Source organism: Podarcis raffonei, chromosome 17 (assembly GCF_027172205.1).
Source record: "Podarcis raffonei isolate rPodRaf1 chromosome 17, rPodRaf1.pri, whole genome shotgun sequence".
Classification (NCBI taxonomy): Eukaryota; Metazoa; Chordata; class Lepidosauria; order Squamata; family Lacertidae; genus Podarcis; species Podarcis raffonei.
Window position 1 is genome coordinate 31,492,722 of NC_070618.1, and position 27,855 is coordinate 31,520,576.

At 45.4% G+C, this 27,855-nt stretch overlaps 1 protein-coding gene across 2 annotated transcripts; it reads right to left on the reverse strand.

The window, feature by feature from the left end:
- Positions 1-1,715: 1,715 nt before the first annotated feature.
- Positions 1,716-24,386, reverse strand: MCOLN1 (mucolipin TRP cation channel 1). 2 transcript variants are annotated; one of them, XM_053371357.1, is made up of 15 exons: positions 24,333-24,386; positions 20,313-20,426; positions 19,816-20,033; positions 16,785-16,952; positions 16,546-16,702; positions 15,378-15,495; positions 13,851-13,947; positions 13,558-13,657; positions 11,972-12,078; positions 10,604-10,753; positions 9,299-9,400; positions 8,070-8,192; positions 6,037-6,243; positions 4,838-4,968; positions 1,716-3,189 (listed from the first exon to the last, which is right to left on the reverse strand). In XM_053371357.1, the coding sequence occupies exons 2-15, from the start codon at positions 20,314-20,316 to the stop codon at positions 3,153-3,155; spliced, it is 1,719 nt and encodes a 572-aa protein (XP_053227332.1). In that variant the 5' UTR covers positions 20,317-20,426; positions 24,333-24,386; the 3' UTR covers positions 1,716-3,152. The 2 variants fall into 2 exon arrangements, with proteins under 2 accessions (XP_053227332.1, XP_053227334.1); XM_053371359.1 differs by lacking the exon at positions 19,816-20,033.
- Positions 24,387-27,855: the final 3,469 nt, after the last annotated feature.

The window sequence follows — 27,855 nt, forward strand, 5'->3', positions numbered from 1 at the left end:
TGTAACCTGAAGCGTATGTAACCTGAAGCGTATGTAACCTGAGGTACCACTGTAAAAACATCAAGCATTAAGAACCTGCCGATACAGGGCTTTCTTCAAATGTCTTCTAAAAGTTGTGCAATTGGTTATCTCCTCGACATCTGAAGGGAGGGCTTTCCACAGGGAGGGTGCCACTACCGAGAAGGCCCTCCTCCTGGTTCACTCTAACTTCGCTTCTCTCAGTGAGGGAACCAGCAGAAGATCCTCAGAGGACCTCATAAGGTTGCTGTTGCAGACCGGGCAAAGGGATGCAGAAGGAAGGGAACTTTACTACACACCCACCACTTAGAACAGGGGCGGCTAACCTTTCTCGGCTGGAGGGCAGCATCAATCCTCTGAGGGCTGCATGCCAGTGCCAGGCATGGCCAAAGCAAAAATGGATGTGCCCAAATTGGGCCTAAACACTCACTTACAGGCACAACAAATGCAGATAGCCCAGATAACTTCTCCTCCCTGCAATCTCTCCCGTTTTGCTGGACCTTTCCAACCAGGGAGATTCCGGCTTAAGCATCATCTTCTTGCAGATCTGGGCTCTCTCTTCCTACTCAAGCCAGCTCTGCATTCACTTTTCCTATTCAAGAGAGAAAAGGGGGTCAAGGCTAAGCCTCCAGAAACCCCAGTTGGCCGACCTGACTGGAAGAATCCGTGACCAGAAAGAAGAGGAGACACAAGAGGACTGGATGAAATTTAAAGAATATTTAGCTAAATATTGTAATATAAGATAAATAGAAAAATTCTTGGAAGTAACAAATAGGCCTAGGGGTAGAATAAGAATATGTCTTAGTAATTATTATGGATTTCAATATTGGTAAAGGAGAAGTAGTTAGTAAATGAAAGAAATTAATAGTATTAGAAATATAAATTTGGAGAACTGTTAAATAGGTGATATAATGAAATTCAGTTAGAGGGGATTTGAGGAAGTCAGTTATTAATGTAATGAAATTAGTAATTTGAAGTAATAGTTTATTTTTGTGTGTTTTTTGTTGTGTGTTTTGTAATGTTTTTCCTTTTTATGTGATAAATGTGAAAATCAATAAAAAAAATTGAAAAAAAGGAACCTCAACTTCAAGACACTCCTCACCCCCAGCTCCCTAGCTGGCCTGCAATGAGGATAGGGACAGCCATGATAAAGCTGGAAGAAGACTCTGAATAACATCCTGTTCAGAAAGGTCCAATGAGCTCATCAGGGAGCTCAGAAGCCTCTGAGCTGTGGAATTAATGTTGAAGGAGGTCCCTCTGCCTTTTCCCATGTTAGGGACTGGAATATTCATTCTTAAGAACCAACAAAGCTTTTGCAGTTGATATTTGAAATTACAAATACAAGATCCATAATTGTTTTCACAAACCCTCCAGGAGACAAAAGCCAAACAAAAAACAGCCCAAACGCTGAAACAACACTTTTCTCATAGCTGTATTCTGTTTAGCTGCAAATTATTTACTTCAGTCATTCAGAACTGAACTTCATTGTTTCATAAATTATATTAACACTCAAAATTGGTTACATCTCCTTTGTTGTAGCAGTTCTATAAAATTAATGCTTTAAAACAATTGACCATTATTTGACAATACTTAAGAGGTCAACTGACCTCCCTCTCTCTTTTTTTTCACCAGTTCATTTATAGACAGTGGGAGGGAAGGGAAGACACAGTTAGCTCCTCTTCCTCATGAGAGAGGCAAATTTTAAACCTGGTCGTAGACATTTCTGTGCCTGAAGTGAAGAGTTGCAATAATCCCCCTCGTCTCCTGGAACAGAGCTCATTTTTCTAAAGAAGGCCCAGAGAAAGCAGGAGAAAATGGTGTCCTTACTCATAAAAGCAACTGTTTCGGAGTAGAGCCAGAGCACTCTGGGGAATCAGTGGATGTGGTGATCCCTCGTTGGCATAAATACCAATATCTTCCTTAGCCTCAATGCAAAATCCCAAACAACATGGAATTGTGTGCAAGAGACTGCCTTGAAGATCAAACTACCCGCAGAAAGCAGTCCCATGCCTTAGCTGTAGGCAAGTGCCTCTTCTGAAGCAGAAAAACATGGTCTCCAAAGTAGATTCCAGTCTTAGCCTACTCACAGTTCATTTAAAATCCCATATTCTCTTAATCCTAAACTTGACCAGTGAGCATGCTGCAATCTTCCTGTGCAACAATCCAGGGGAAATAAATTGATTTACTGATACCTGATTGAAACACAAGCCATGCCCAGCACAGTTGTCTCTACAGAGGCTGCAGAATGGGATTAGATGTGGCATCCTTAACAGAGGCCTACCTGCCCGATCGAGAACAGAATCTGTTCCAAACCAAAACAGCTAGAAGGCCACGGACTAGAAGAGGATGGGAAGGACACTTTAGCCAAACCCCAGAGCAAATCCTGCACAGGACGAGGCAGGAAAAGCCTTGCCCTCCACCCCAGTGTTTTGAAACGGCTTCCCCACCCCTTACGACATAGAGGCTTTGTTAAAATCCATCCTATAGCATCCTGAACCTGCCAGGTGCCAGCCAGATGTCAGGTGCTTGCGGGAAACAAAGCAAAACCTTTGCGCCAGTCTTTCGGAGGCAAATGTGGCACTTGAAAAAGTTGATGCGCAGGCAGTGTGGAAACCTCCAAGGTCCTCAAAAGCGATGTAAAGGGCTTCACCTTGACTCACTCCTGGTGTGACCTTTTGTAAGTCTTTTTTCTTCCAAAATAAAACCTTTTTTTTATAAAAAAAAACTAAAGCAAAACTGCATTCCCTCGCTGCAACTGCCTGGCAAACCTGCTAATCCCACAGGGAGCCTGGGAAAAGCCGGTACACACAGGCCAGCAATAAATCAGCCGGGACTATTGCAGCGCCAGTTCAAGACTGGGGGAGATACTGGTTAAAACGCTAGTCCCCGCCCCCTCCCCCTGGTCCCCCAAGTGTCTGTTGCTCAGACACCAAGGACTGTCTCAACGGCTCTCTGTGGAACCGGCACATAAAGTCGCAGCCCGCAGGAGGCAAGGATATCGGCTGCTCCCTCCCATCCTAGTTCCTGCCGGAAGACAGGAGACAGGAGGCATCGTCAGTCTCAGAGGTCCACCTGCAGGTCCGTGCCCAGCAATGATCAGTCAAGGCAGTCCTTCTCGCTCTCTGTCACAGCGCTCAGTTCACCACCAGGACGTTCTCCTGCAGTGGGGTTCTTGTGGGAGGGGAGGGTTCAAGGAGGGAGAAAAGAAGGTCCTTGAGAAATAATCTTACAATGGATCGCAAACGCTGTGGAGAGAACGTGAATCGCAAAACAATATAGGTCCAGACACAAAATGGGCGCTGACTGGTGACAAACTACTGGAAAGTGAAATATGAAATGCAGAAATAAAAAAAAACAACCATCAGTTCTAGCATGTGGGGGGACCACCTAAATTATATAATTTGGTATCTGAATGATTGGTATCAGTAATTGTATTATTATTCGGCGTTGTTTTAATGAGGTTATTATTGGACTGTAATTGAAAACTAATAAAAATTATTATCAAGATGCTAAATACGGTGGAGAAGATAAAAATGGCGGCAAACGCAAAAGAAAGTAAAATTAATATAGAAATAGTAATGATTTAAAGTGGACAGGCAGGGGGATGTATAACTTTAGTTTTTTAAGGGAATATATTGCATATACAAGCAGGAATTGATAGATAGCTGATGGAAAAGGGGTAAGGGAATTTAAAAGAAATAATAACTGTAAATTGAATATAAGGAATGAAATGTGAATTAGAAATAAATATGTAATAGCAAGCAATGGGGGAAAGTAGGGACGCATTTAGGATGAAGAGTGGGAAGACAACTTTTTGGAAAAATTGTATCCAATTTGATGTAATTTGGTATTGATGCGTTAAAAATTTGGAAAACTAATAAATATTATGTGGGAAAGAAAAAGGAGGGAGAAGCGAGAACCACCAAGCTTTGCGCCCCAAGTGCCCCCTCCCCCAAAGATGTATCCTGGGCTCCAAGCACTGGCTTCTCTGTCCCCAATGAGTCCTTTAATACCTGTTCTGGAGGAACAGCCCTGACCCCCTGCACAGAAGAGGGATTTGGGAAGGGGCAAGGTGGGGTCATGGGACACGGGTGGCGCTGTGGTCTAAACCACTGAGCCTAGGGCTTGCCTATCGGAAGGCCGGCGGTTCAAATCCCCACTACGGAGTGAGCTCCCGTTGCTCGGTCCCAGCTCCTGACAACCTAGCAGTTCGAAAGCACACCAGTGCAAGCAAATAAATAGGTACCGCACTGGCGGGAAGGTAAACGGCATTTCCGTGCGCTGCTCTGGTTCGCCAGAAGTGGCTTAGTCATGCTGGCCACATGACCCGTAAAAACTGTCTGCGGACAAACACCGGCTCCCTCGGCCAGTAAAGCGAGATGAGTGCCACAACCCCAGAGTTGTTCGCGACTGGACTTAACCATCAGGGGTCCTTTACCTTTTTTTTTTTTTAAAGGTAGGGTCTGTTCTTGGAGTACAAACGGGGCCTGGTCACCCAAAGAGGAGTTTGGATTTGATATCCTGCTTTATCACTACCCGAAGGAGTCTCAAAGCGGCTAACAATCTCCTTTCCCTTGCTCCCCCACAACAAACACTCTGTGAGGTGAGTGAGACTGAGAGACTTCAGAGAAGTGTGACAAGCCCAAGGTCACCCAGCAGCTGCACGTGGAGGAGCGGGGAAGCGAACCCGGTTCACCAGATTACGAGTCTACTGCTCTTAACCACTACACCACACTGGCTCTCTCAAATGGGTGGAGTCCAAGAACAGGCGTTCAGAATAGCGTGGAAGTCACTCGAGACCCATCCCCTGCAGACTCACCTCTCGCAGCAGCAGAAGACCGAACACGAGGAAGCACTGTCCCGGCGGAACTTGCCCGATTTGGGGCTGTCTTTGCACTCGGCTATGTAAGCGTGGAGCTGGGTGATGGCCGCTTCCCCCTCAGACTGATGCTGCAAGAGCAAGAGACAAGAGACAGGGTTTGCATAGCACTATCTAGGGGTCAGAGCAGTTCTGGGACTGCAGGAAGGAGAGGACTCCTACCAGACGCAAAAATTCAGACGGTGTCTCTGGACTGGCGCTAGGCCTCAGGGCTGGAGTCAGATGCAGCTCAGCAGAAGAAGCAGAGCCAGCTGTTAGTGAAGTTACCTTCTTTATTCAAGGCAACAAATACACACTGAGCAACGCTCTTAATAGGTCTCGCCAGGGTGGATAAAAATCAATTATTATTTTTTAAAAAAAATTAAAAATTGATTTTTTTTATTTAAATCAGATTTTTAAAATCGGATTTTTAAAATAAAATGCTTTTGGAGGAAAGTATCTTTCTAAAGATAGCTTTCTATTTAAGTTACATTACATATAGTCCAAAGGCTATTCATCAGGAAATAAGGATTTAAGTTTTTCATGTGTGCTAAAACTCAAGCTAAGTTTTTTTTTAAAAAAGTCATTTAACCACATCAGTTAACAAACATGGATACATATCCTATAATGTTATCGTTTTAGTTAAATAAATGGTTTAAATGGTTATTAAGGAATTGATTATTTTTCTCCTTCCAATGAAGTACAGCAGAAAAGTTGTCCAAATATAAACAGTTAGCTTATCAAACCTCACAATAATTTCATAATTATCTGTCAATGTATTTCTAATAGTATAAGCAAATCAGTCGTTTTTGATATAACTGTAAAAACTACTCTGAAAATTTATTATTCAAAAAATGAAACCTTCATCTGCTTGTAAATATTAAGATTATACCAGCAAGAATGAGTCTTTCTGTAAAAAAAATGATTTAAATCAAGTCTTACTGACTAGTGATTTAAATCAAGTCCTACTGACTAGTGATTTAAATTGTGAGGGCACAAGGAGAAGGAGACGACAGAGGACGAGATGGTTGGCCAGTGTTCTTGAAGTTACCAGCATGAGTTTGACCAAACTGTGGGAGGCAGTGGAAGACAGGAGGGCCTGGCGTGCTCATGGGGTCACGAAGAGTCGGACACGACTAAATGACTAAACAACAACAAACCTTGATGGTCTCGTAGGAGCCAGTGATGAGAGCAATGAAGAGGCTGAGCACCATGTAGATAAACAGGCTAATGAAAGTGTACAGGTAGACCTGGCTAAAAAGCCACACCAAGTAGCTGTTCTGCTGCATCGCGGCAAAGGTCACAAACATGTCGTCCCCGTTGATGAGTGAGAAAAGGCATTCTGACACCATTGAGAGGGTGCGGAACTGAAACCAAAACAGCAGACAAGAGCTGAGGACAAGAGAGGCCCCAAATCTGGAGACAATAGGTGGGTGGGAGAAACAGCCATTTATGACGACAATGATGATGGTTTTCAGGTTTATAGGTAAAGGTAAAGGGACCCCTGACCCCTGACAACTCTGGGGTTGCGGCGCTCATCTCGCTTTATTGGCTGAGGGAGCTGGCGTACAGCTTCCAGGTCATGTGGCCAGCATGACTAAGCCGCTTCTGGCGAACCAGAGCAGCGCACAGAAACGCCGTTTACCTTCCCGCTGGAGCGGTACCTATTTATCTACTTGCACTTTGACGTGCTTTCGAACTGTTAGGTTGGCAGGAGCAGGGACCGAGCAACGGGAGCTCACCCTGTCACGGCGATCCGAACCTTCTGATCGGCAAGTCCTAGGCTCAGTGGTTTAACCCACAGCGACACCAGCGTCCCTTATGGTATAAACCCTTCAGGTTTATACATTTCAATAATTTTACAGCTCTGCTGGCTTCACAGCAAAGCGGGATGAGGGATGGAAGGGGCTCTGTGTAAGGGCTCCCTTCCGTCCCTCCTACCGCTTCACTCTGAAGCCAGAAGAGCAAGAGCCACTGCACAGCTATCACTCTTACTCTGCTGGCTTCAGTGAGAGCTGCGCAGCACCTCTTGCTCCTGCTGGCCTCCCACCTTGCTGTAAAGCAAGCAAAGAACCTGCCCGGTGTCTCCTCCTTCTCTTCTTGCTCCGGCGTCGCAGCGCTTTACAGCGAGGCGGGAGGAGGGATGGGAAAGCAAAGTGAGAGCTGCGCAAAGCGGGAGAGAAGCCATGTAAGCGGCTCTCGCTTTGCTTGCTTTAAAGCAAGAAAAGCGAGAGTCGCTTACATGCTCTGCGCAGAATTGGTTTTTGTCTTGCTTTTCCCCTCTAAAAACTTATGTGTTTTTTTAAAAAAGATATTTATTGAGATTTTACAAACAAAGAAAATTACAATGTAAGAAAAGAAAAAGAAAAAGAAAAAAGATACAAAAATACAAATAAAAAAGAGAAAAAGATACAGAATATGTGGAAAATAAAAAACACAATTAAAAATAAATCATTCTTTTCGTTTCTTATATTTCAATTACTCGTTTCTTGACCTCCTCACACCTCCCTTTTTTGTATTCCAGTTCACATAGATAATTCAGCAAATCCTTTCCCTCTTTGTTTTTATCTTAGTCCCCTCTAAAAACTTATGGTCAGGTGCGTCTTACGGAGCGAAAAATACAGTAATTCGGTATTTGAATGATTGGTATTATCAATTGTACAGTGGTACCTCGGGTTACGTACGCTTCAGGTTACATACACTTCAGGTTACAGACTCCTCTAACCCAGAAATAGTACCTTGGGTTAAGAACTTTGCTTCAGGATGAGAACAGAAATTGTGCTCCGGTGGCATGGCAGCAGCGGGAGGCCCCATTAGCTAAAGTGGTGCTTCAGGTTAAGAACAGTTTCAGGTTAAGAACGGACATCCAGAACGAATTAAGTACTTAACCTGAGGTACCACTGTATTATAATTTGGTATTGTTATGATGAGGCTATTATTGGATTGTAATTGAAAGTAATAATAATAATAATAATAATAATAATAATAGTAGTAGTAGTAGTAGTAGTAGTAGTAGTAGCTACAAGCACTTGGCTCTGTTGTAGTGTTAACTCTTCCAAGATTTAGGCAACCATCCCTTTCCCCAAGGAAGATCCATATTAACAGTGACAATGATCTGAAAAGTTCATTGCTTTGTTTGCACTGAAGCTGGTGGCCCCATGACACTTCTGTCCCCTGCTCCCCTTCCACATACCTTGACATGGTAGGGTCCCAGCACAATCCAACCACAGAAGCAGTAGCCCAGGTAGATGACGGCCACACAGCAGCAGAAACGGATGACGTTGGGGAGGGCAACCCGCATGGTGACAATGAGGATCTAGGGAGACAGCAAGCGAGAAAACTTGAGTGGGAAAATGCCGTCCACAATTCGGATCAGGGAGACCAGCTAGCATCGGGCAACAGGCAGGAGATGCAAAGCGCAAGTACAACATTTGTTTCGGGGTACAGAATCCATCACCCTGGAAATCTCAGGTTTCTCATATGTGGTGGACATGTAAGGTAGTAAAAGAATTCTGGGAGATGATATATAATGAACTGAAAAAAATGTTCAAAACAACCTATTCTTAAAAACTCGAAGCTTTTCTTTTAGGAATTTCAGGTGCCGAACTCCCAATGGATCAAAAAAGACTATTTGTGTATGTGACCACTGCTGTTTGGATGTTATTAGCTCAGAGACAGAAAGAAGAAAGAGTCCCTATCAGAAAAGAATGGCAGATTAAGTTGATGGACTATGCTGAATTGGCAAAAATGACCGGAAGAATTAGAAACCAGGAAGACCAAAATTTTAATAAGGATTGGGGGAAATATATAATTTACCTTAAAAGCCATTGTAAACAATTATTAGTAGGGTTGGAGTAACACTTGTAGTTTAATGATGAATTTTGGGTATAATGGAGATTTAAAAGTTTTGGATTAATGGAGGATTAATGCAGGAGGAAAAGGTTGATATAAGGACCCAAAAGGGAAGAAAGGAAGTTCAGGAGTTTTTGGAATTCTGTTTCTATGTTGGTTGTTTGATAATTGCTTGTAAATTTCAAAATTTGAAAAATTAAATAATTTTTTAAAACAAAAACAAGGGCAGCTTTGTTTGTCAACATTTAGCAGATGAAACTCTTCCTGATAAGGAGATGCCAGGAAGCACCATCTGCTAAAATTTTGCATTTCATGCAGTTATTAAAGGCACGGGAGTTGTATGATGGAAAAAAATATGGATCCCTAATGTGGATTTGTAAGGAAATTTCCACTGGGTGGAGAGAAACTCAGAACACCTGAATCTCAAAAACAAATAATTTTTTATTTTATTTTTTAAAAGGAAATGTCAGGTTTCATTTTTAAAAAGATAAAATGAAGGATTAATTTCGGGATCTTGCTCCTGCCTGTATATATAGGGCATGAGAAAGCAAGCAAAGGGACTCAGCTTACATTGTACTTCTGGAAGAAGCTGAGATAACGCATGACGCCGACCCAAACCAGGAGTGTAGAGGTGCCCAGGAGAATTCCACATACGTCATAGTTGGCAAAGTTCTGCAAATAAACAACACATCATGCAGGGTTGCTCTTTAGGTGTGCTGGGAGCAGGGTCTCTTCTGCTCAGACTGTAGCCCAGGATCTGAGACCTTCTTCCCTGGGCTCTAGCCCTCAGGCTGCCTGGTGTCAAGGCTTCAGGAAATCCTATCCCTCCCCCGGTGGGATGCCGAAAAGCAGAAAAACAAAGAGAGTTCTTACCAAGTATAATAATCATCATAATCATAATTTATTATTTATACCCCACCCATCTGGCTGGGTTTCCCCAGCCACTCTGGGCGGCTTCCAACTGAATATTAAAAACAATACAGCATCAGACATTAAAAACTTCCCTAAACAGTTGTCTTTTAAAAGTAAAATAGTTGTTTATCTCTTTGACATCTGATGGGAGGGCGTTCCACAGGGCGGGTGCCACTACCGAGAAGGCCCTCTGCCTGGTTCCCTGTAACCTCACTTCTTGCAGCGAGGGAACCGCCAGAAGGCCCTCGGAGCTGGACCTCAGTGTCCGGGCTGAATGATGGGGGTGGAGACGCTTCTTCAGGTATACAGGACCGAGGCCGTTTAGGGCTTTAAAGGTCAGCACCAACACTTTGAATTGTGCTAGGAAACGTACTGGTAGTCATACAGTCATACCTCGTGTTGCGCTAGGTTCATGGTGTGTCTTTTCAGCTTGTGAATGCGGCAAACGTTTTGCCGGGCGCACACGTGCAGAAGCAGTCTATTGCGCTCTGCGCTTGCGCCGCTCCAGTTGCGGACTTTTCGGGGTGCGAATGGCACCCCGGAACGGATCGTGTCCGCAACTAGAGGTACCACTGTATTCACAGAGAGACAAAGGAAGCGGTCTCTCTTGGATAATGGCGTTGCTCTGGGGAAAGTCCCACCCCCTCAGTCCCTCCTATTCTACGCCACCCTTGCGCTGGCTAATCTTTCTGCCTCTGAGATTTCTGTTCTGCTACTCTCATTGCACACCTGCTTCTGGAAGAGGGGGGATCAGGAATGCTTTCAAGAGACACTGAGTTTGTTAGCTGTCTCTCCCCTGATATTTCTTCTTCCTGCTGCTCCCCCAATATTTCCCAGCTTTCCCCCTCTGCAGCCTCTGAACCATGCCCTTCTGCAAACCACTGTTCTAAATCTATACTGCCCTCCTCTTCTCCCCCTCCCTTTCTCCTCAGTCCAGCCCCTGACACCTGGACTGTTTCTTACCTTGGACTCAATCCCAATCTTCATGATAGTTCCGGACACAGTAAGGATGTCGCTCACCACCAGCAGGATGTACCAACCATTCACAAATTCCAGGCGGTCGGACAAGCAGATGTCTTGATTGTAGCGGCGCTGGAAAAAATGGCTGAACTCCTGTGCAAGGAAAAGGAGCTGCTGGTGAGCTTCCCACCTCGTGAAAAACACACGGCCTCTTGTTCCCTCCTGTCAAAGTCCCCGCCGCTCTCGATTGCTCTCCCTTCCTGCTTCCCTTGCTCCAGAAGGGGGAGATAAGGACTTCTACCATTAAGCTTGGAAGACCCCAACCACGATGCACAAGCCTAGACAGCAACACAGTTCTTACGAGGCAACCGCTAGCTATTCCGCAATGGAGGGGGAAAACTAAGGCTGGGCGATATCTGGTTTCCAACATCGCGATAACAGCTAAACATTGCGATATACTGATATATCACAATGTCTGAAATAAGGATGGAGCCACGTAGAGGCATTGACTGGCTTCACGGTTTTCCCCCCACATTGTGATTTTTGCATAGCGCACGCGCACACCCACACATACACACCAGGAGTCACAATATATTACCAGGTCAAAAACTATGAAACCAATACAAGATATGGAATTCAAATCGGGTTCGGATGATATATTGCTATATCACCCAGCCTGATAAAAAACCTGGCCGACATAGTCCCCACTGCTAGAAGAATACGGCACTGGAGTCTCTGCAGAATAAAAGCTGCTGGATCACATAAACGCAGGATTTTTAATTTTGAAAGCAATTTTTGATTGCTACATTAAGCATTGCCTTAAGCAGACAATGAAGTTTTCACCAATGTCCTTTGCTAACATCCCTGGGCAAATGTCTCATCTACGTTCTGCCCCATCCTAACAACATTTTTCATGTTCTTCTTTTAAAAGTTGTTTTGGCACATTATTCCCCACCCCACCCTGCTACAACCACCAGAACTCCCTGCAATTTTATGTGTCTGTGTGTGTTCTGGAGGGGTTGTAGTCACCTGGTGCCTTTCAAGCCCTTCCCCTCCCTATTTCTGCACTCCACACAACTATTGCTGTGGCAGGTCCTCGTGCCATGGCCTGGCCAGACCTTGAGTTGCACGGGATCCAGGTTTATGAATGCAAACATACTTTGGAATATTTGTCTTCTTGCCCCACCAACGCTACAATTGCTTTCGGCTACTGCTCTTTACTGGAGCGGATTAGCGCAACAAAGCTTTCGCCTGCAGACAGCAGCATCCTGAAATTTGTGTGTGGCTGGCTCAGTGACAAGAGCATAGACTTTTCACGCAGAAAGTCCTGGGTGGTACGTCTGTAAATAAGGATGACCCAGCAATGCTCACATGCTGCAGGAGAAGCCCCCTGATGATGGAGCGGCCGCACAGGATGAAAGATAGTACGCAGATGAGGAGCACCACCACGTCAAAGAACATCCGGAAGCTGTTGTCTCCTGCAAGAAAGGAGGAAGGCAGTGTTGGGTTTCTAGAAAATGCGGGGAGCTAGAGAACAAGGAAATGGTCACACTCCCCACCCACAGAATTTTCAGCCCAAATAGGCTTGGTTGGAGAGCCCAGAGGTTGTTGGGGGACGGATGTTTGCGCAAGCAGCAAAAATGATGCTATGAGACACATGGAAGAAGTCCTAGAGTTTCTGGAGGGGAAAGTAGGCCAGCTGGAGCAGGGACAGAGAGAATTGTGGGGAAAGGGGGCAAAGGGGGTTTGCCAAAAGCAAATATGGGAGAGGAAGAGAGAACAGTCTGAACTGTAGGGACTTAGGACTGATCGAGCCTAATTGGGATAAAAAACACACAGGACAAGGACCTTGGGATCACTGAGAATATAAGCCATTTGGCTGCGACCATTGTAAAAAAGGCCAATTCAATGCTAGAAATCATTAAAAATGGAACTGAACGTACCATATTTTTCGCTCTATAAGCCACACTTTTTCCCTCCTAAAAAGTAAGGGGAAATGTGTGTGTGTCTTATAGAGCAAATGCAGGCTGCGCAGTTATTGCTGAAGCCAGAACAGCAAGAGGGATTGCTGCGCAGCAATCCCTCTTGCCGTTCTGGCTTCAGGGATAGCCACGCAAAGCCTCTTCAACAACATTTGATTCAGAATATTTTTTTTCTTGTTTTCCTCCTCTAAAAGCTAGGTGCGTCTTATGGTCGGGTGCGTCTTATGGAGCGAAAAATACGGTAAAACAGCAGGTGTCACAATGCCATTATACTAATCTGTAGCATGCCTGGAATATAAGGTATAGTCTGGTCATCCCAGCCCTTCAAAGAAAAGTTTATATGCTTGAGAAGGTCCAGAAAAAGGACAAATAAACCTTAATGATGCAGACACCCTTCCCTATGAGGAAAATCTTAAAGAGGTTGAGACTTTTGAATTTAGAAAACGAAAATCACCAGCTAATGAGACGAATATGACAAAGAGTTTAAACATCATCATCGTTGTGGACATCAGTTTGTGAAACTGGATACTAAAGAAATATGTTCCTTTCTGCAGCATAAGCTTATGAAATGATCGTCTCAGGCTTTGGCAAGTCATTAAACTAGACGGCTAAGAAGGAACTGAGAGGTTTCCATAATCAAAGATGCAATTCAATGGGTTCATGAATGGGATAAGTCAGCAACGTGGAGGCTAAGAAAGAGTTCCACATAACACTCAAATCTCTTTTTCTGAAGTCCGTATTTTGGTAGGATGAGGCTAGCCTTATGGACACATTCAGATTTACAGTGCCATGAAAAAGCCAAATATCCTTTAAGTCAATTAGGATATTGATTCTCATTAGCCAGGAACTAAAGACCAAACCCTTAAAAAAATCAATCTGCAAACGGTCCCTGAGCAGTGCTTTAAGCGCTGCTCTTATACAGGTGAGGTGCTGCCTTCGAAAAGGTTTATATTGCTCCCCCTGAAACCCCGATACCTTTGCCAGAGACACTGGGGTCTTTGCATTCCTGGATATCCACTTTGTTGTCCAAGTGAATCTTCACTCGGCCACTGTGTGCTTTATTGTCAAATGTGATCTGAGGGTGGAGGAGGAGTAGAAGAAGAAAAGAATGACAATGTACATCCTGGGGGAAATTCCACTGGGCAGCACAGCAGAAGAAGCCCCAGAGCAGCATCTCCGGCCCTCTCAGTCCAACGTGTGAATGAGGGCTCCTCAAACACAGGCGGAAAGGAGGCAAAAGCAACAGCTCCTCAAGTATCCTGACTCACTGTGATGGAAAAGGTGTAGCAGTCCGGGATTTCGTTGTTGATGATGGTTTGGATGTTGATGGCTTTCAGCTTAAACCGGATGGTGACATTGATGAGCCTGGCAGAGACAAGACGTGGAGGGTCAGCTCTGTCACAATCTACCACCGAACGTCACAGTTTCCCACTGAATGACTGCAAACAGAAAGGAGAGCCTCTCTTGTCGGAAAAACTGAAGGAAGCTGAGCCTTATAAGCTCAGAAAAAAGGAGGCAAAACCTGCACATTTTGAAAACCATGTGCTTCAGGGACTCGACTTCCTCCCCGACTTTTGGCCGTAGATAAGCAGAACAAAGCGAAAGGAGTCTCTTACCACTTACAAATTTTAATGATCACAGAGAAGAAAGAACCCATCCCTTGGAATGAAGGTGCTCCCAATTAAGGGTTCCACCCACTTCCTCCCTAGTCCCCCCCCCCGTCACTCCCGCATCTTGCAACCTGATCTCGCAACCATTGTGCTTTCTGTGCTGCCACTTTATCTGCTCTCCTTGACCTTGGGCTGAGCGGATGGACGCTTTCCAGAGAAAGTGGGTCTGTTAACTCTCTCTCTCAGTTCTTCTCCTTCTAGCTGGACTACTGCAATGAACTCTACATGGGGCTACCTTTGAAGGTAACCCGGAAACTACAATAAATCCAGAATGCGGCAGCAAGACTGGTGACTGGGGGCGGCCACCGAGACCACATAACACCATATAACACCAGTCTTGAAAGACCTACATTGGCTCCCAGTACGTTTCCAAGCACAATTCAAAGTGTTGGTCTGACCTTTAAAGCCCTAAACGGCCTCAGCCCAGTATACCTGAAGGAGCATCTCCACCCCCACCATTCTGCCTGGACGCTGAGGTCCAGCGCCGAGGGCCTTCTGGCGGTTCCCTCCCTGCGAGAAGTGAGGTTACAGGGAACCAGGCAGAGGGCCTTCTCGGCAGTGGCGCCTGCCCTGTGGAACGCCCTCCCGTCAGATGTCAAAGAGATAAACAACTACCTGTCATTCAGAAGACATCTGAAGGCAGCCCTGTTCAGGGAAGTTTTTAATGTGTGATATTTTAGTGCATTTTTGGTCTTTGTTGGAAGCCGCCCAGAGTGGCTGGGGAAACCCAGCCAGATGGGCAGGGTACAAATAATAAATTATTATTATTATAGCTGTTCCGCACCTAGTACTTCCCAGCTTCTGCCTTCTGAACTATGTCCCTCTTGAAACCGCTGTTCCAAATCTATACTACTTCCCTGCTCCTGGGAAGATTCAGGATCCTGATCAGGAGCAGGGGGAGGCTCCTGCCATTCCTCTTCAGTGCAGCCCTCCTCAGCACGGTCCCTGACACCATGTTGGGTACAAAAATCAACAGCTGCAACATGTCAATTGATAAATGTAAGATTAGTAGGCAGAAACCTAGTTGCAAGGGAAAACATCAATTCCCCCTGTGAATTCCTCCACTTGGAGTGTGTGTCTTACCCTTCCGGCTGTCGCAAACACTAAGAAAGTGTGTCTACTTACTTGTAAAACTTGAGAGTGAAGTTCCTGTAGCTGCGGTCTGGCTCCAGGAGGGCTCCAGACGTCTCCTCAGAGTCCTGAGCAGAAGGTATATTCTGTGGGGGATCCACACCAAGGCACTCTACACAGAAAAGAGGAACAGATTCCAGGCCTTGACACATTCAGATATTTAGGGGCAGCATTGGGGAGAAAAGGTAAAAACGCCAGCAGTTTTGTGGTATCTTCTCAAACTAAAGTTACACCAGCTACTCATTTTTTATTTGTAAAAGGTAAAATGCAGAGCGGTGGCAGCAGGAGGCCCCATTAGCTAAAGTGGTACCTCTGGTTCAGAACAGTTTCAGGTTAAGAACGGACCTCCAGAATGAATTAAGTTTTTAAGCCGAGGTACCACTGTACAAGGAACTGTGCCTTAACTCTAAACGCACGCCTTTCCTCTAAACTAGGTTTGCCTTGTATCAGGAAAATTCCTGACCATGTCCTGGTTTTCAGGTGTAAAAATGGCATCGGGGGAAAATTTGTCAAATTGGCAAAATGTCAGGGAATATTTGGATGTAGGGCAATGTGATGGAAAAAGCAGCTGGTTTGTTCCGAAAACAAAGCTCAACAATTTTGGTGTGTTTCAAAAACCCCCAAAAAACCCTCAACAACTTTGTGGGTGTCAGGAATTTTACTTTTTGAAATATGGCAACCCTACTCTAAACCCCACTGTGGAACTCAAACAGCAAGATGGGTCATCTCCACAGGTAACGTAAAGAACCCCTGGACGGTTAAATCCAGTCAAAGGCGACTGTGGGGTTGCGGCGCTCATCTCGCTTTCAGGCCGAGGGAGCCTGCATTTGTCCACAGACAGCTTTCCGGGTCATGTGGCCGGCATGACTAAACTGCTTCTGGCACAACGGAACACCGTGACGGAAACCAGAGCACATGGAAACGCCGTTTACCTTCCCGCCACAGCGGTACCTTTTTATCTACTTGCACTGGCGTGCTTTCAAACTGCTAGGTTGGCAGGAGCTAGGACAGAGCAATGGAAGCTCACCCTGTCGTGTGGATTCGAACCGCCAACCTTCCATTCGGCAAGCCCAAGAGGCTCAGTGGTTTAGACCACAGCGCCACCCGTATCCCCCGCAGAGCATAGAGGATGCTGGAGGCCCTAGGAAAGGCACTTGCTCACCTGTGATGACTTTGGGGTCGATGTTGAAGGTGTCATTGGCCGGGTCAATCCTTCCTTTCCGATAGTAATGCTGGCAAAGCATGAGCGCCGACTGGTTTGCGCTCCCCGCATGCACGTAGGCATAGCGTCCGACTGTCTCGTTCGCAACGGCCAGGTACTACAGGGGGAAGTTGCAATGGTCATCCTGGTCAAGTCCAGCTGCCTTCCCCTTCCCCACCAGCTTTCTACTCGCTTCTCACCTTATCCACCGCGTAGACCATGTGCTCATAGACATCTGCCTGTGTATAAACTGCATAGGTCTCCTCTGCCCCATCCACATAGTTCTTCAGGAAGAGGTGCTTGAACGTCATCGTGTTCTCCTCTTTGAAGGTGACCACCATCTGATTGCTGAGCCCAAAGAGGACGAGCTGTGCGGAGGGGAGGGAGAGAGCAGGGACCAAGCAGAGGAGCAGTTAAGAATCTATGACACACTGCGCAATGGATATAGGACATAATATAGATTTTAATTTTCCAGATTCATTTCTTTTTTAACGTTTCAGTTTAATATTTGGTAAACGAGCGGCTATATGTCCTTTTCAAGGGGGTTTCAGCATCGTAAGTCTGTGTTGCAGTTTATCTGGGTCTGAGGTAACTTCTGTTTCTGCTTGTCTTACTTTCATATTGTTAAACTTTGGCTGTATCTGCACTACACATTAAAAGCTCTGGGATAACATTTTTGAATAATGGGGCTGGGGCTCCCTCAGGGTGAATCCCCCACCTTCCAGCTTTCACCCCCAACCCCAGGGTGTGGGGGGCATCCTTCAAAGCCACCATAGCCTCATACTCCTTCCAGTATTGGAGGCAGCCTAGCTTACCTCAGAGGGTTATTGCCAGGATAAGTTGGACAGGGATAGCACACCATGTATACCGCCTTGAGTTCCTTGGAGGAAAGGTGGGGTGTTCAAGTGAATGTAAAGCACCAAGGAAGACCCCCTGGGAGTGTGTTTTTGAAAGCACCTAGATGTGGTGAGTAGCCAGGTGGAGAGAGAAGCCCCCACTTTCAAACCACTGGAACCAATAATGCACAATGACTAAACGAGGAACAGCCAGCCAGCCAACACCTTGGGCAGGCAGGCGAGTTATCATGAGGTGTTGGAAACTGGATCACAATCAGGGCCCATTTTATTCCCTTCGATTCCCATAGGGATGTGAGGCAGGGGGTGTTTGGGGGAAACTATAACGGAAGCCCAGATCCAGCTGCCCTGGCCCTCTTGGTGAGGGGTAAATTAAGGGGCAGGGCAGGTGCTTGGAAGTTGGATGAGGATACCAAGTGTTGACATGGGACTGAGATGGAGACAGAGAGAGAGAGCCCACAGTCCATTGGGTGAGGCCTTGGCCAAATCTGACTTCACAATGGGCTGCAGAATGGTTTGTTTCCCAGGAAACCAGGTGAGTTGTTTGAAAGGAGATCAGTTAAAAGCTCATTCAACTGTCTCCTTCAGATCAGTTGACACCAGAGATGTCTTGCTGCTTTAGAGAACTGTCTTTTTTGGATCAGTTGGCATCGGAAACATCTGCTTCTTTCGGACAACTTCTTTGGCTCAGTTGAAAGCCCAGAGAATGGTCTTCTGCCTCCCCTGCTGCCACAGAAGGTAAGGTAAAAGGCAAAGAGGGGAGACATTCTGAAGCTTTGTTCTCCCCACCCCCACCCCATGGGCAGTTTTTAAAGATGCTCCTTGGTTATTTGACCTTCATAAATCCCATGCTCCCAGGGAGTGTTCTGGTTAATTTTCTGAGTTTTTCATTTGTCTCCATCCAAATTTCGGGATAATTGCCACCTCCCCCCCCAAAAAAACGAGTAAAATCCTCCCCCTCCCTCAATTTTACCACCCACAAATTTCTAGGAGCTCATTTTTCACTCAACCCTAAAGTACACACCCCACCTCTGCAGGGCTCACACCCGCACCCTTAAGTTCTCCCTCCATCGGGTGCATTTCCAGCAAATTGAATTAGTTTCTCAACTCCCAACTCCTATCAGCCCTAGACAGCAGATCCAGGGTGTCAGATGTCATGGAGTGGGGGGAGGAGGGCAGCTGGAATCTAGCAGCAACATCTGGAGGGTTTGGACACATAAAACAAGGTCATTTATCATCATAACACTGGGTAACTAGTCAGGAGTTTGTCCTGACCCTGACTGTGAATGGCCAGAACTAGCCACTCACTGTCTAGTGTGGAAAGTGGAGCAAAGGACGTTTTAGGAGAGTAGATCCTGGGATCAGTTCTGCACTCAGAATGAAAAATTGTGTCACTGTGTGCAAAGAGAAGTAACCGGCTGTGACCTTTGTTTAAAAAAGTCAAGTGGTGACCTGACACATAGGTAAGAGAGGCTTTCCGACTGAGAAATGCCAAAATCACCTCAAAATGTGTGGCTGATGGGCACCATCTGCAAGGAGGAGGAGGCGGCCCTCACCTGCATCTGGAGAGCTTACTCTCATTTGCTTGGCACCTAAAGGTGTATAATGAAGGCACCAGGTGAGCCTCACTTGAGAAAATAAAACCCCTTTTATAAAACTTCCTCCTGTTCTTGGTGCCTGCTGGTGGACCCACAAACATGGCACCTCTTCCTTCAGCCCTTTTCTTGGAAATGCAGGCAGGGCACTGCGAGAAAGAGGGAGAGAGGCAATGTCTTCTGCTCTGAATCTCTCTCTGTGTGTTGAGGGGCAGGCAGGGGGCAGAGAGAGTTAAAGGCCAAAGGCCTGGTTATAGAAGAAACCTTATTGCCTGGTGCCTAAAAATATATGGTAGTCCCAGTACAACTGTGAAGCCTTTTCTATCTGTGGCAACTGACTAGAGCAGGTTACAGGTAGGTAGCCATGTTGGTCTGCCATAGTCGAAACAAAACAAAACAATTCCTTCCAGTAGCGGTTAAGTCCAGTCAAAGGTCACAATGGGGTTGCGGCGCTCATCTTGCTTTCAGGCTGAAGGAGCAGGCGTTTGTCCACAGACAGCTTGTCCAGTTTGTCCATGTGGCCAGCATGACTAAACCGCTTCTGGCACAATGGGACACCGTGACGGAAACCAGAGCGCATGGAAACGCCGTTTACCTCCCCTCCACAGTGGTACCTATTTATCTACTTGCACTGGTGTGCTTTCGAACTGCTAGGTTGGCAGGAGCTGGGACTGAACAATGGGAGCTCATCCCATCGCGGGGATTCGAACTGTCGACATTCCGATCGGCAAGCCCAAGAGGCTCGGTGGTTTAGACCACAGCGCCACCTGCATCTCACATACCTGAATGGTGACTATTAGGATCTTGATCAGCTGGAGCACCAGTTTGAATGGCTTGCGGCCTTTGGCACGAAACTTGTCACAGGGGCTCATGAAGAAATACTTCAGACGCCTGCGGAGCTCCTCTTCTTCTGGTTGAATGGAAGTAAAGCCCAGGTTTGGCCTCGTATCCCCATCCTGGGACCCGTAGCTATTCACTGGGGTGAGCAGCTTCTGTCTCTCTGCAAAGAGGGGGAAAAGCGCGCAGGTTTCTACAGTCCCGATTTCATGCCATAAGGAAGGGGACTGAAATCTTTTCTGTTCACATCAGCGTGATCCAGAGATTCCTGTGGTTTAGCCAGATTAGGCTACTCAAGCGCTGCAACATACAGCGTTACAGCAATTAACCCCATCAAAGCATAGCCCAATTTTACGTCCCCTGATACCCAGGAATCTGAGCAATCAACAGGAAATAAACTTCACAGCTTTGCAGCGTTCACAGAAATTTCCTCTGCCCTTACCCATTCCGCAGTTTCCGAGTCAGCTGTTATCAGAAGAGTCTCTCACAAGACCGGCTTTGTGACTTTTTGCTGCTTTTCGATCCCCTTCGAGGCGTTCTGCTTGTCAGCGAGGACCTAAGAACAACACGAGCGCATGTCTTTGAAGACGCAGCCATGGCAAATTATGCCTACGCGCAACATCAGCCCCAGCAGCTCTAGGAAATGTCAGCAGGCGAGACAGGCCTTGCCACAAAACAGCTCGTTTTGTTGTGTTTGATGCTGTTGTGCAAAGCGAGCACAAAACAGCTGCTCCCAGCTCCTTTGAGGCAGGTAAGGAGGGAGGTGCACCTAGCGCTCCGGCAGAACTGCAAAAAGGAGGAACCGTTCTCAGTGAGACAACCCTGTGTTTCTGGTTACTAGTCCAAAGAGGAAATTCCACACGGGATCTAAACTGCTGATTGGCACAGACACAAAGTTCAGCACACTGAACAAAAGAAACCACAGTGTTGTATGCTTCAGCGCGCGCGCACACACACACACACCCTAAAATCCAATACATGCCCCCTGAGAGCCTTTGAAGGCAGGAGAGTTCCCTAAACCAAATATAAATATTGCATTTATATCCCACTGTTCATCCGCCACCATTTTTTCCTCAATCAATCCTGTGAGGTTGGTTAGGATGAAATCGAGCAGCTAGCCCACGGGTGGGCAAACTAAGGCCCGAGGGCCGGATCTGGCCCAATTGCCTTCTCAATCCAGCCCGCAGACGGTCCAGGAATCAGTGTGTTTTTACATGAGTAGAAAGTGTGCTTTTATTTAAAATGCATCTCTGGGTTATTTGTGGGGCATAGGAATTCGTTCACCCCCCCCCCCAAAAAAATAGTCCGGTCCTCCAAAAGGTCTGAGGGACAGTGAACTGGCCCCCTGCTGAAAAAGTGTGCAAAAAAAGTTTGCTAACAAGGTCACCCAGTTAGCTTGATGGCTCAAGTGAGGATTTGAAGACAGCTCTCGCCCATGCTTTAGCTGACAGACAAATGACCACTGGGGTCCCTTCGAACTTTACCATTCTATGATTCTATTATCCTAGCTCATTTCGCTAACTGCTGCACCGCTAACCGCTGCACACTTGCTCTCTGGTAACCCCACCTCTGTCTCCTCAAAAGGCTCGGCTGCTGAGATTTTGTAGTCTTTCACTTCTTCATTTGCCCTCGCGACTTTTCATTCAGTCAAGCTCACGGGATTTAGGAGGAACACAACAAAATGCAATTTTAGCACACGCCCAACCAATCATGACAAAGGACAACCAACTCCTTGAAGAAGGAATTTTTGCACATTTCTGCATCGGCAGCCGTGACAATACCCGTATTATTGTTTTGAAACTAAGAACGTAGTTATCTGCTATAGTGGATTTCCACTGAAAGCAGTTTTACTGGGGCCACATAAGGCGAGAACGGCAAGTTGTACATGTTTGAAAACTAATCATACAGTAGGCTACTGTCCTTGTGAACACTTTTAAGTTTAACAGGGCAAGCCAGGTTAAATATTTAGAGAATGCCTTATTGTTGTTAGCCGCTTTGAGCCCGGCTCTGGCTGGGGAGGGCGGGATATAAATAAAATAATAGTAATAATAATAATAATAATAATAATAATAATAATAATAATAATAATTTAGAATTTGTCAGCTAAGGAATGAGAAGCACTTTGGGACCTATTTCTGCCCCATTCTTCTATTTCTGCCTTCGGAGAAGCTCAACTCTTTCCCACCTAATCTGTTAAAGATTAGCTGGGCAGTGCCAGGCTTACATGGTGGAGACTAGGGAGCGCATATGAAGGGATACAGGACTTGTAGCCCCACGGAACATGTTTTTTTCCCCAAGCACCCGCTTGCAGAGCAGAGACAGAGAACTGGCAAGGCAAGCTCTCTCCAAGAGCAGTTTGTAAGGCTGTTGAGCAACCTCAGGTTTCCACCAGACGCAATCGGAAAACCTGAAGGGTTGGGTAAGGACACTTGGAACTCCATCTGGGTCCAAACATTAAAAAGCGGCATGAGAAAGTCTGGGGAAAATGATTCACGGATGGTATTTAACTCCGAGTAGGCTTGCTAAGAGGTATAAGACTGAATCAAGTAAGTGCTGGAGATGCAAAGAGGTGGAGGAAACGTTCTTTCATACATGGTGGACTTGTAAAAGGGTAAAAGAGTATTGGGAAATGATCCATAATGAATTGGAAAAAAAATGTTTAAAAGTACTTTGCCAAAAAAACCCAGAGTCCTTCCTGTTGGGAATAATTAAGACTGAAATTCCCAGGTGTCAAAAATGGTTATTTATGTATGCTACTACTGCAGTCCGTGTTTTGTTAGCCCCCCAAAAAGGGAAAACGAGCGATGTCCCAACCAAAGAAGAGTGGCCACTTAAATTGACAGAATATGCACAACTTGCAGACTTAACATACAGAATAAGAGAGTAAGAAGAACATACATTTAGAGAAGATTGGAAAACGTTTATTGAATATATGGGAAATAATTGTGTACAGCTGAAAACGCTGGAAGCATCAAGATAAATTCAACTGTGTAAATAAGTTTTGATGGCTGCAATAATGGAATGCTGAATGGTATAGTTTTTGTAAAATATGCAGGGATTTAGGATATGTAAAATGAACCGTGGAAAGAGAAGAAGGGAAGTCATTGATATCTTAAGGATGCAAAATAAGTATTTTAAAACAGAAAATCTAAGAAAAATTATATATAGAGAAAGTCAGGGGAAAGAGGAGAGAGAAGAAAAGAGAGGAATTGGTAAGACTGGACACACTTTCGATTAGTAAAGGGGAAGCAGAAAATAATTGGAATGTGATGCTGCCGAGTTTGGTCCCAGCAGATCCAGGGACCTTCTAGCTCATCACAGAAACTGTCCCTCTTTATTCAGCTATTTCATCCTTGACACTATTGATCCTGCTACTGTCGGTTTCTGCTCCCAGTCTTTGGAACTCCCTCCCCAGAGAAGTCAGACCAGCTCCCAGACGAAGACGACCTTCTTGTTCCAACAGGCTTACGGGAACCGACTGCTTTTAATGAAAGTGTCGGTGCCGTGCTGTTTTTATTGCAATTATCAGTAGGTTCTTAATAGATCTTACACCCACGTACATAGTTTTAAGAGCCAGTGTGATGTCATGGTTGGAGTGACCGATTAGGGCCTGGCAGACCAGGGTTCAAATCCCTGCTTGAGCCATGAAACTCACTAGGTGACCTTGGCCAGTCACTGACCTACCTCAAAGGGTTGTCGTGTGGATTAAATGAAGAGGGGGAGAACTATGTACACAACTTTGGGCTCCTTGGGAGAAAAGGTGGGGCAGAAATGCAGTCAATCAATCAATGGTTTGTTTTTAATTAAATGATTGGTGCTCTCCAAAACTATGTTTTTAGCTGTTCTTATTGTTATACATAAAGTGCATTGAGTCCCTGTCAGTGGAAAAGGTGGAGTAATAATAATAATAATAGCCAGTCAGCAGTAGACTACCCTGCTCCCCGCTCTGATAGGATCTCATTCATTTGATTAGATCCTGTGTGCTATTGTTCTCTGAACTGTCCTGGGGCAATAACACCTCCTCTCAATTGCTCTTCAATTGTGTGGCAACTTTTTGCCCGTGTTCTCCTTCCCTCCCCGTTCGCAGGATCCGTCTCCTTCCTTCCCCACAACCACCCCAGGCGAGGCTGCACCAAGGGGCGCTGGGGGCAAACGGTCGCACCTCCCTCCCTCCAATCCGCAGCCCCGATCCAACCCGCCTCCCCAGCACCCAGCTTTCCCGCAGTGAAAATAAAGGTCGTCGGGATCCCCCGGACACGCGTCCCTCCTACACGTCACGTCTGGTTTCACCACTTCGGGTGACAGCCAGCCAGGCGCCCTTTGGCTTTCCGTGGGTCGCCCGCACTCGATCCCGGAATCCCAACGCCGGACCCGCATAACTACACGCGCGCGTGCATGCACACGTTAAACATGAAAGCCTCGTTTTTTCGGGGTTGGGGGGACGACGGCGGGACTCCCTTACCTCCTTCGCGGCCGGCTCGGAAAGTAACAACAAGAGGATCCCAACATCCGGTCAGGAGCCCAGAAGGGGCGGGCAGGGGCGGGGCGAGGTCGCGTCAGAACCCGGAGGAAGGGGGAGGGGAGGCGTGGGAGGCGGCGCTGGATTTCCGGGTTTAGAATGTGGCAAAGAGGCGCGGGATTTAAGTTAGATACGCTCGCGCTTCAACTCGGAGCTGCACACGTTTCAGTTCAGACATGCACGCGTTTATGTGCACGCGCTTTACTCCAGATGCGCACGCGCGTTTCGATTCAGATATGCCCGTGTTTAAAGTCAGATGTGCACGCGTTTGAATTCTGATGTATGCGTTTATATGCACACGCTTTAATTCAGATATGCACGCGTTTCAGTTCAGATATGTACGCGTTTATATGCACGTGCTATAATATGCACGCGTTTGAACTCGGATATGCACGCGTTTATATGCACACGCTTTAATTCAGATGTGCACGCCTTTATATGCACGTGCTTTAATTCAGATTTGCCAGTGTTTGAACTCAGATGTGCCCGTGTTTTATGTCTGATACAGAGCCGGATTTAGGTTTGATGAGGCCCTAAGTTACTGAAGGTAATGGAACCCTTTATACGTCCAGCTGAGCTGTCCTTTGTCAACAAATTGTGGCTGTCTTTTGTGTTGAATATATGCTATATGGTAATTTATGGACCTAATAGGTATCTAAAGCCATTTGCACGTAACAAAATATTTTATCAAAGTAATTGTTGAACTGAAATACAATTAAGAAGTATATTAATAGTGAAATACAATTAAGAAGTATATACCAGTCCATGCAGAATGTAGGCAACCTATATATAGAAATGAGCAAACCAGTGATATTTTAGGGAGCAGGCTAGCAGGCGGGCCCATTACTTACAGCAAAATAACATTTAAAAGAACTGTAATCCTAGAACCATAGGATTGTAGAGTTGCAAGGGACCCTGAGGGTCAACTCCTGGCAATGCAAGGAATCTCTTGCCCAATGTGGGGATTGAACCCACGACCCTGAAGTTAAGAGTCTCATGCTCTACCAACTGATAAAATGTTTGGTGCCACATAAAAACACATTAGGGGTAACAACAAAGAATAAATGGCTCCTTTAACCCAAACACTGGTGCTCAGTTGAATACTGTACAGTACTTATTTGGAGACAAGACTTATTTGGAGGCAAGGCACATTGTACTCCCCAACAATGCACAATGGAGATAAAAGATTTGTAAAAAGAAGCAGCAAGATGGTGGGTCTATAGTCGTTCACCTTCCACTTTGCCCTTTGCTCTCTGGGTGTGGAGAGGTGCCCTTTGCTAAGCTGATTGCTTGGATAGATGACAATGATCGATTTATATTTTCTCAAATGAAGGCCTGGGGACACTCTGGTTAATAATCTACACTCGAAGTGGGATCTGAGATAAGTGGGAGAAAATGACCTGCTTTAGCTGGACCTAAATCAAATCCTCAACAAACTACTTAATACCCTGGTATTGATTTCAGTATCCTTTCTCCAGGCATTGAAACTGTTGTTTTCTGATCCAAGGTTCAACCGCAACGTGTGTAGAACCTATGGAATTTGCCCAGTGATGCCAAATGTAGCAAACATTTCACTAAATGTGCTGCAAGGTGCTTATTTCTTGCAATGGTGAAGGACATGCAGATTTTCCAAGAAGCAGTTGTGCGGTACTATAAGAGACCAAACTATTTTGTGGCATGGGTTTTCATAAGGCTAAGGCTAGCGCGCTTCTCAGATAGCTTGGAAAGAACTTCTAAAAGGAGACATTTCATGGACTCGCCAGGTGGGCACTTTTTAAAGGTTTTACAGCCTATATTTCCATGCTTTTCTTTGCTGCCTGCTTTGCAGTGTTAAATCTCAGCTGCCGTTCTCTCACCAAAGAGTGCTTGGGTTGTATTGTGGTGGCTTCCATGTAGGTTTTTTTCTTAGGTTTTTTGTACTTTTGCAAAACTTGGGCATCGCCGCCACCCCCACCCCCCAGGCCAAAAGACACCTCCATCTTCTGTGTGGACTGTGGCTACTTAAGGATTGGCACTCACTTCTTCAGAAGAGGGAAATATTTTCTCTTTCACGCAAAAACATTTCCAATTCTTAATAAATGTCAATGATTTTGAACTTGGATTTGAAGACTGAAAAAATAGTGGCTTATAGAAAATAGAATAGTTGGATGTTAATGAGTGAATACTATATTTAGGTGGCAGAGAACCAGAAGTCTTTCTCTCTCTCTTTTTCTTTTTTCTTCTTTTTGCTCCTGTTCCTTTTTAGGTTACACCCTTGTGCACATTAATTGAAACAAAACATGTTTTCTATGCCACTTCAATCAGTCTGTCAGGCACTCACAAAAGAAGATGTTTTGGGGATACTTCAGTTATTATGCTGTCAGAAGCCTGCTATATATTTGTGGGCTATATATGCAAAAGTTGCCTCTGAGCTGTAGACTGTACGACTATGGAGAAGCTCACTCAGGCGCTGATTCAGGTGTGGTACAGGGATCCGAACATCAACAGTGACTGTTCGAAACTAGTAGACTCCATGCCAAACCGTGTTCAAATGCTGCTTAAAAATAGCGGAGGTCATATCCATTACTAATGTACATATATCTGAATTTTGTACATGTATATGTGAGTTTTGTACAATAAAGTACTGCACTAAATTCATTGTTTGTTTCAATTAATTGGCATATAGCCCACAAATTCTCAATGGGATTTACGTCCGGGGAATTCCCTGGCCAATCAAGTACCTGTATTTGCTGCTCTGTCTTGAATTTCTTCACCACTTTTGATGTGTGACAGGGGGCTAGATCCTGCTGCAATATCCCAGTACCATCAAGATACCTCTTTTCCAGCTCTAGAATAACTCTCTTTTGTAGAACCTCAAGCTATTGTGGCGAGCGCATCATTCCTTCTATTGGCTGCAGGCTTCCGACACCATAATAACTGAAGCACTCCCAAAACATATTTTGTGGGTGCTTGACAAACTGATCAATTTGGCATAGAAAAACATGCTTTGTTTCAATTTAATCTGCACAAGGGTGTAGATTTAAAAATATTTATTCTGGTGTATTAGAAAAAGATACTTTGTAATGGGCATGAATGTTATATATCTTTTGATAAGTATCAATAAAAATATATATTTTACATGGAAAGAGAAGGAGCATGCAAATTTTTCAAGAAGCAAAGTGATTATACTATTTTTTTTAGCACTCTCTCATCCAAAGGTTGCAGGCCCTGGTCTTCTCATGATCAGGACCAAGGGGAGCACTCAACCAACATGAAGTGTAAACAAGGGAGCCTCTTCCAATTGAAGCCAAAGTTTGTTTGCAATGCCTGCCTTCAGATGTGCTCCTTTACAACTCAGGAAGTAGATTCTCTTATTGATACCAGACAGGCTGTACGGCCAAAGTTGTGCGGCAAACTGCTAGGGAGATGGCGGATCTTCTATGCATGCCATTATCTGTCAGGAATCTACAGCAAAATCAAAACAGCA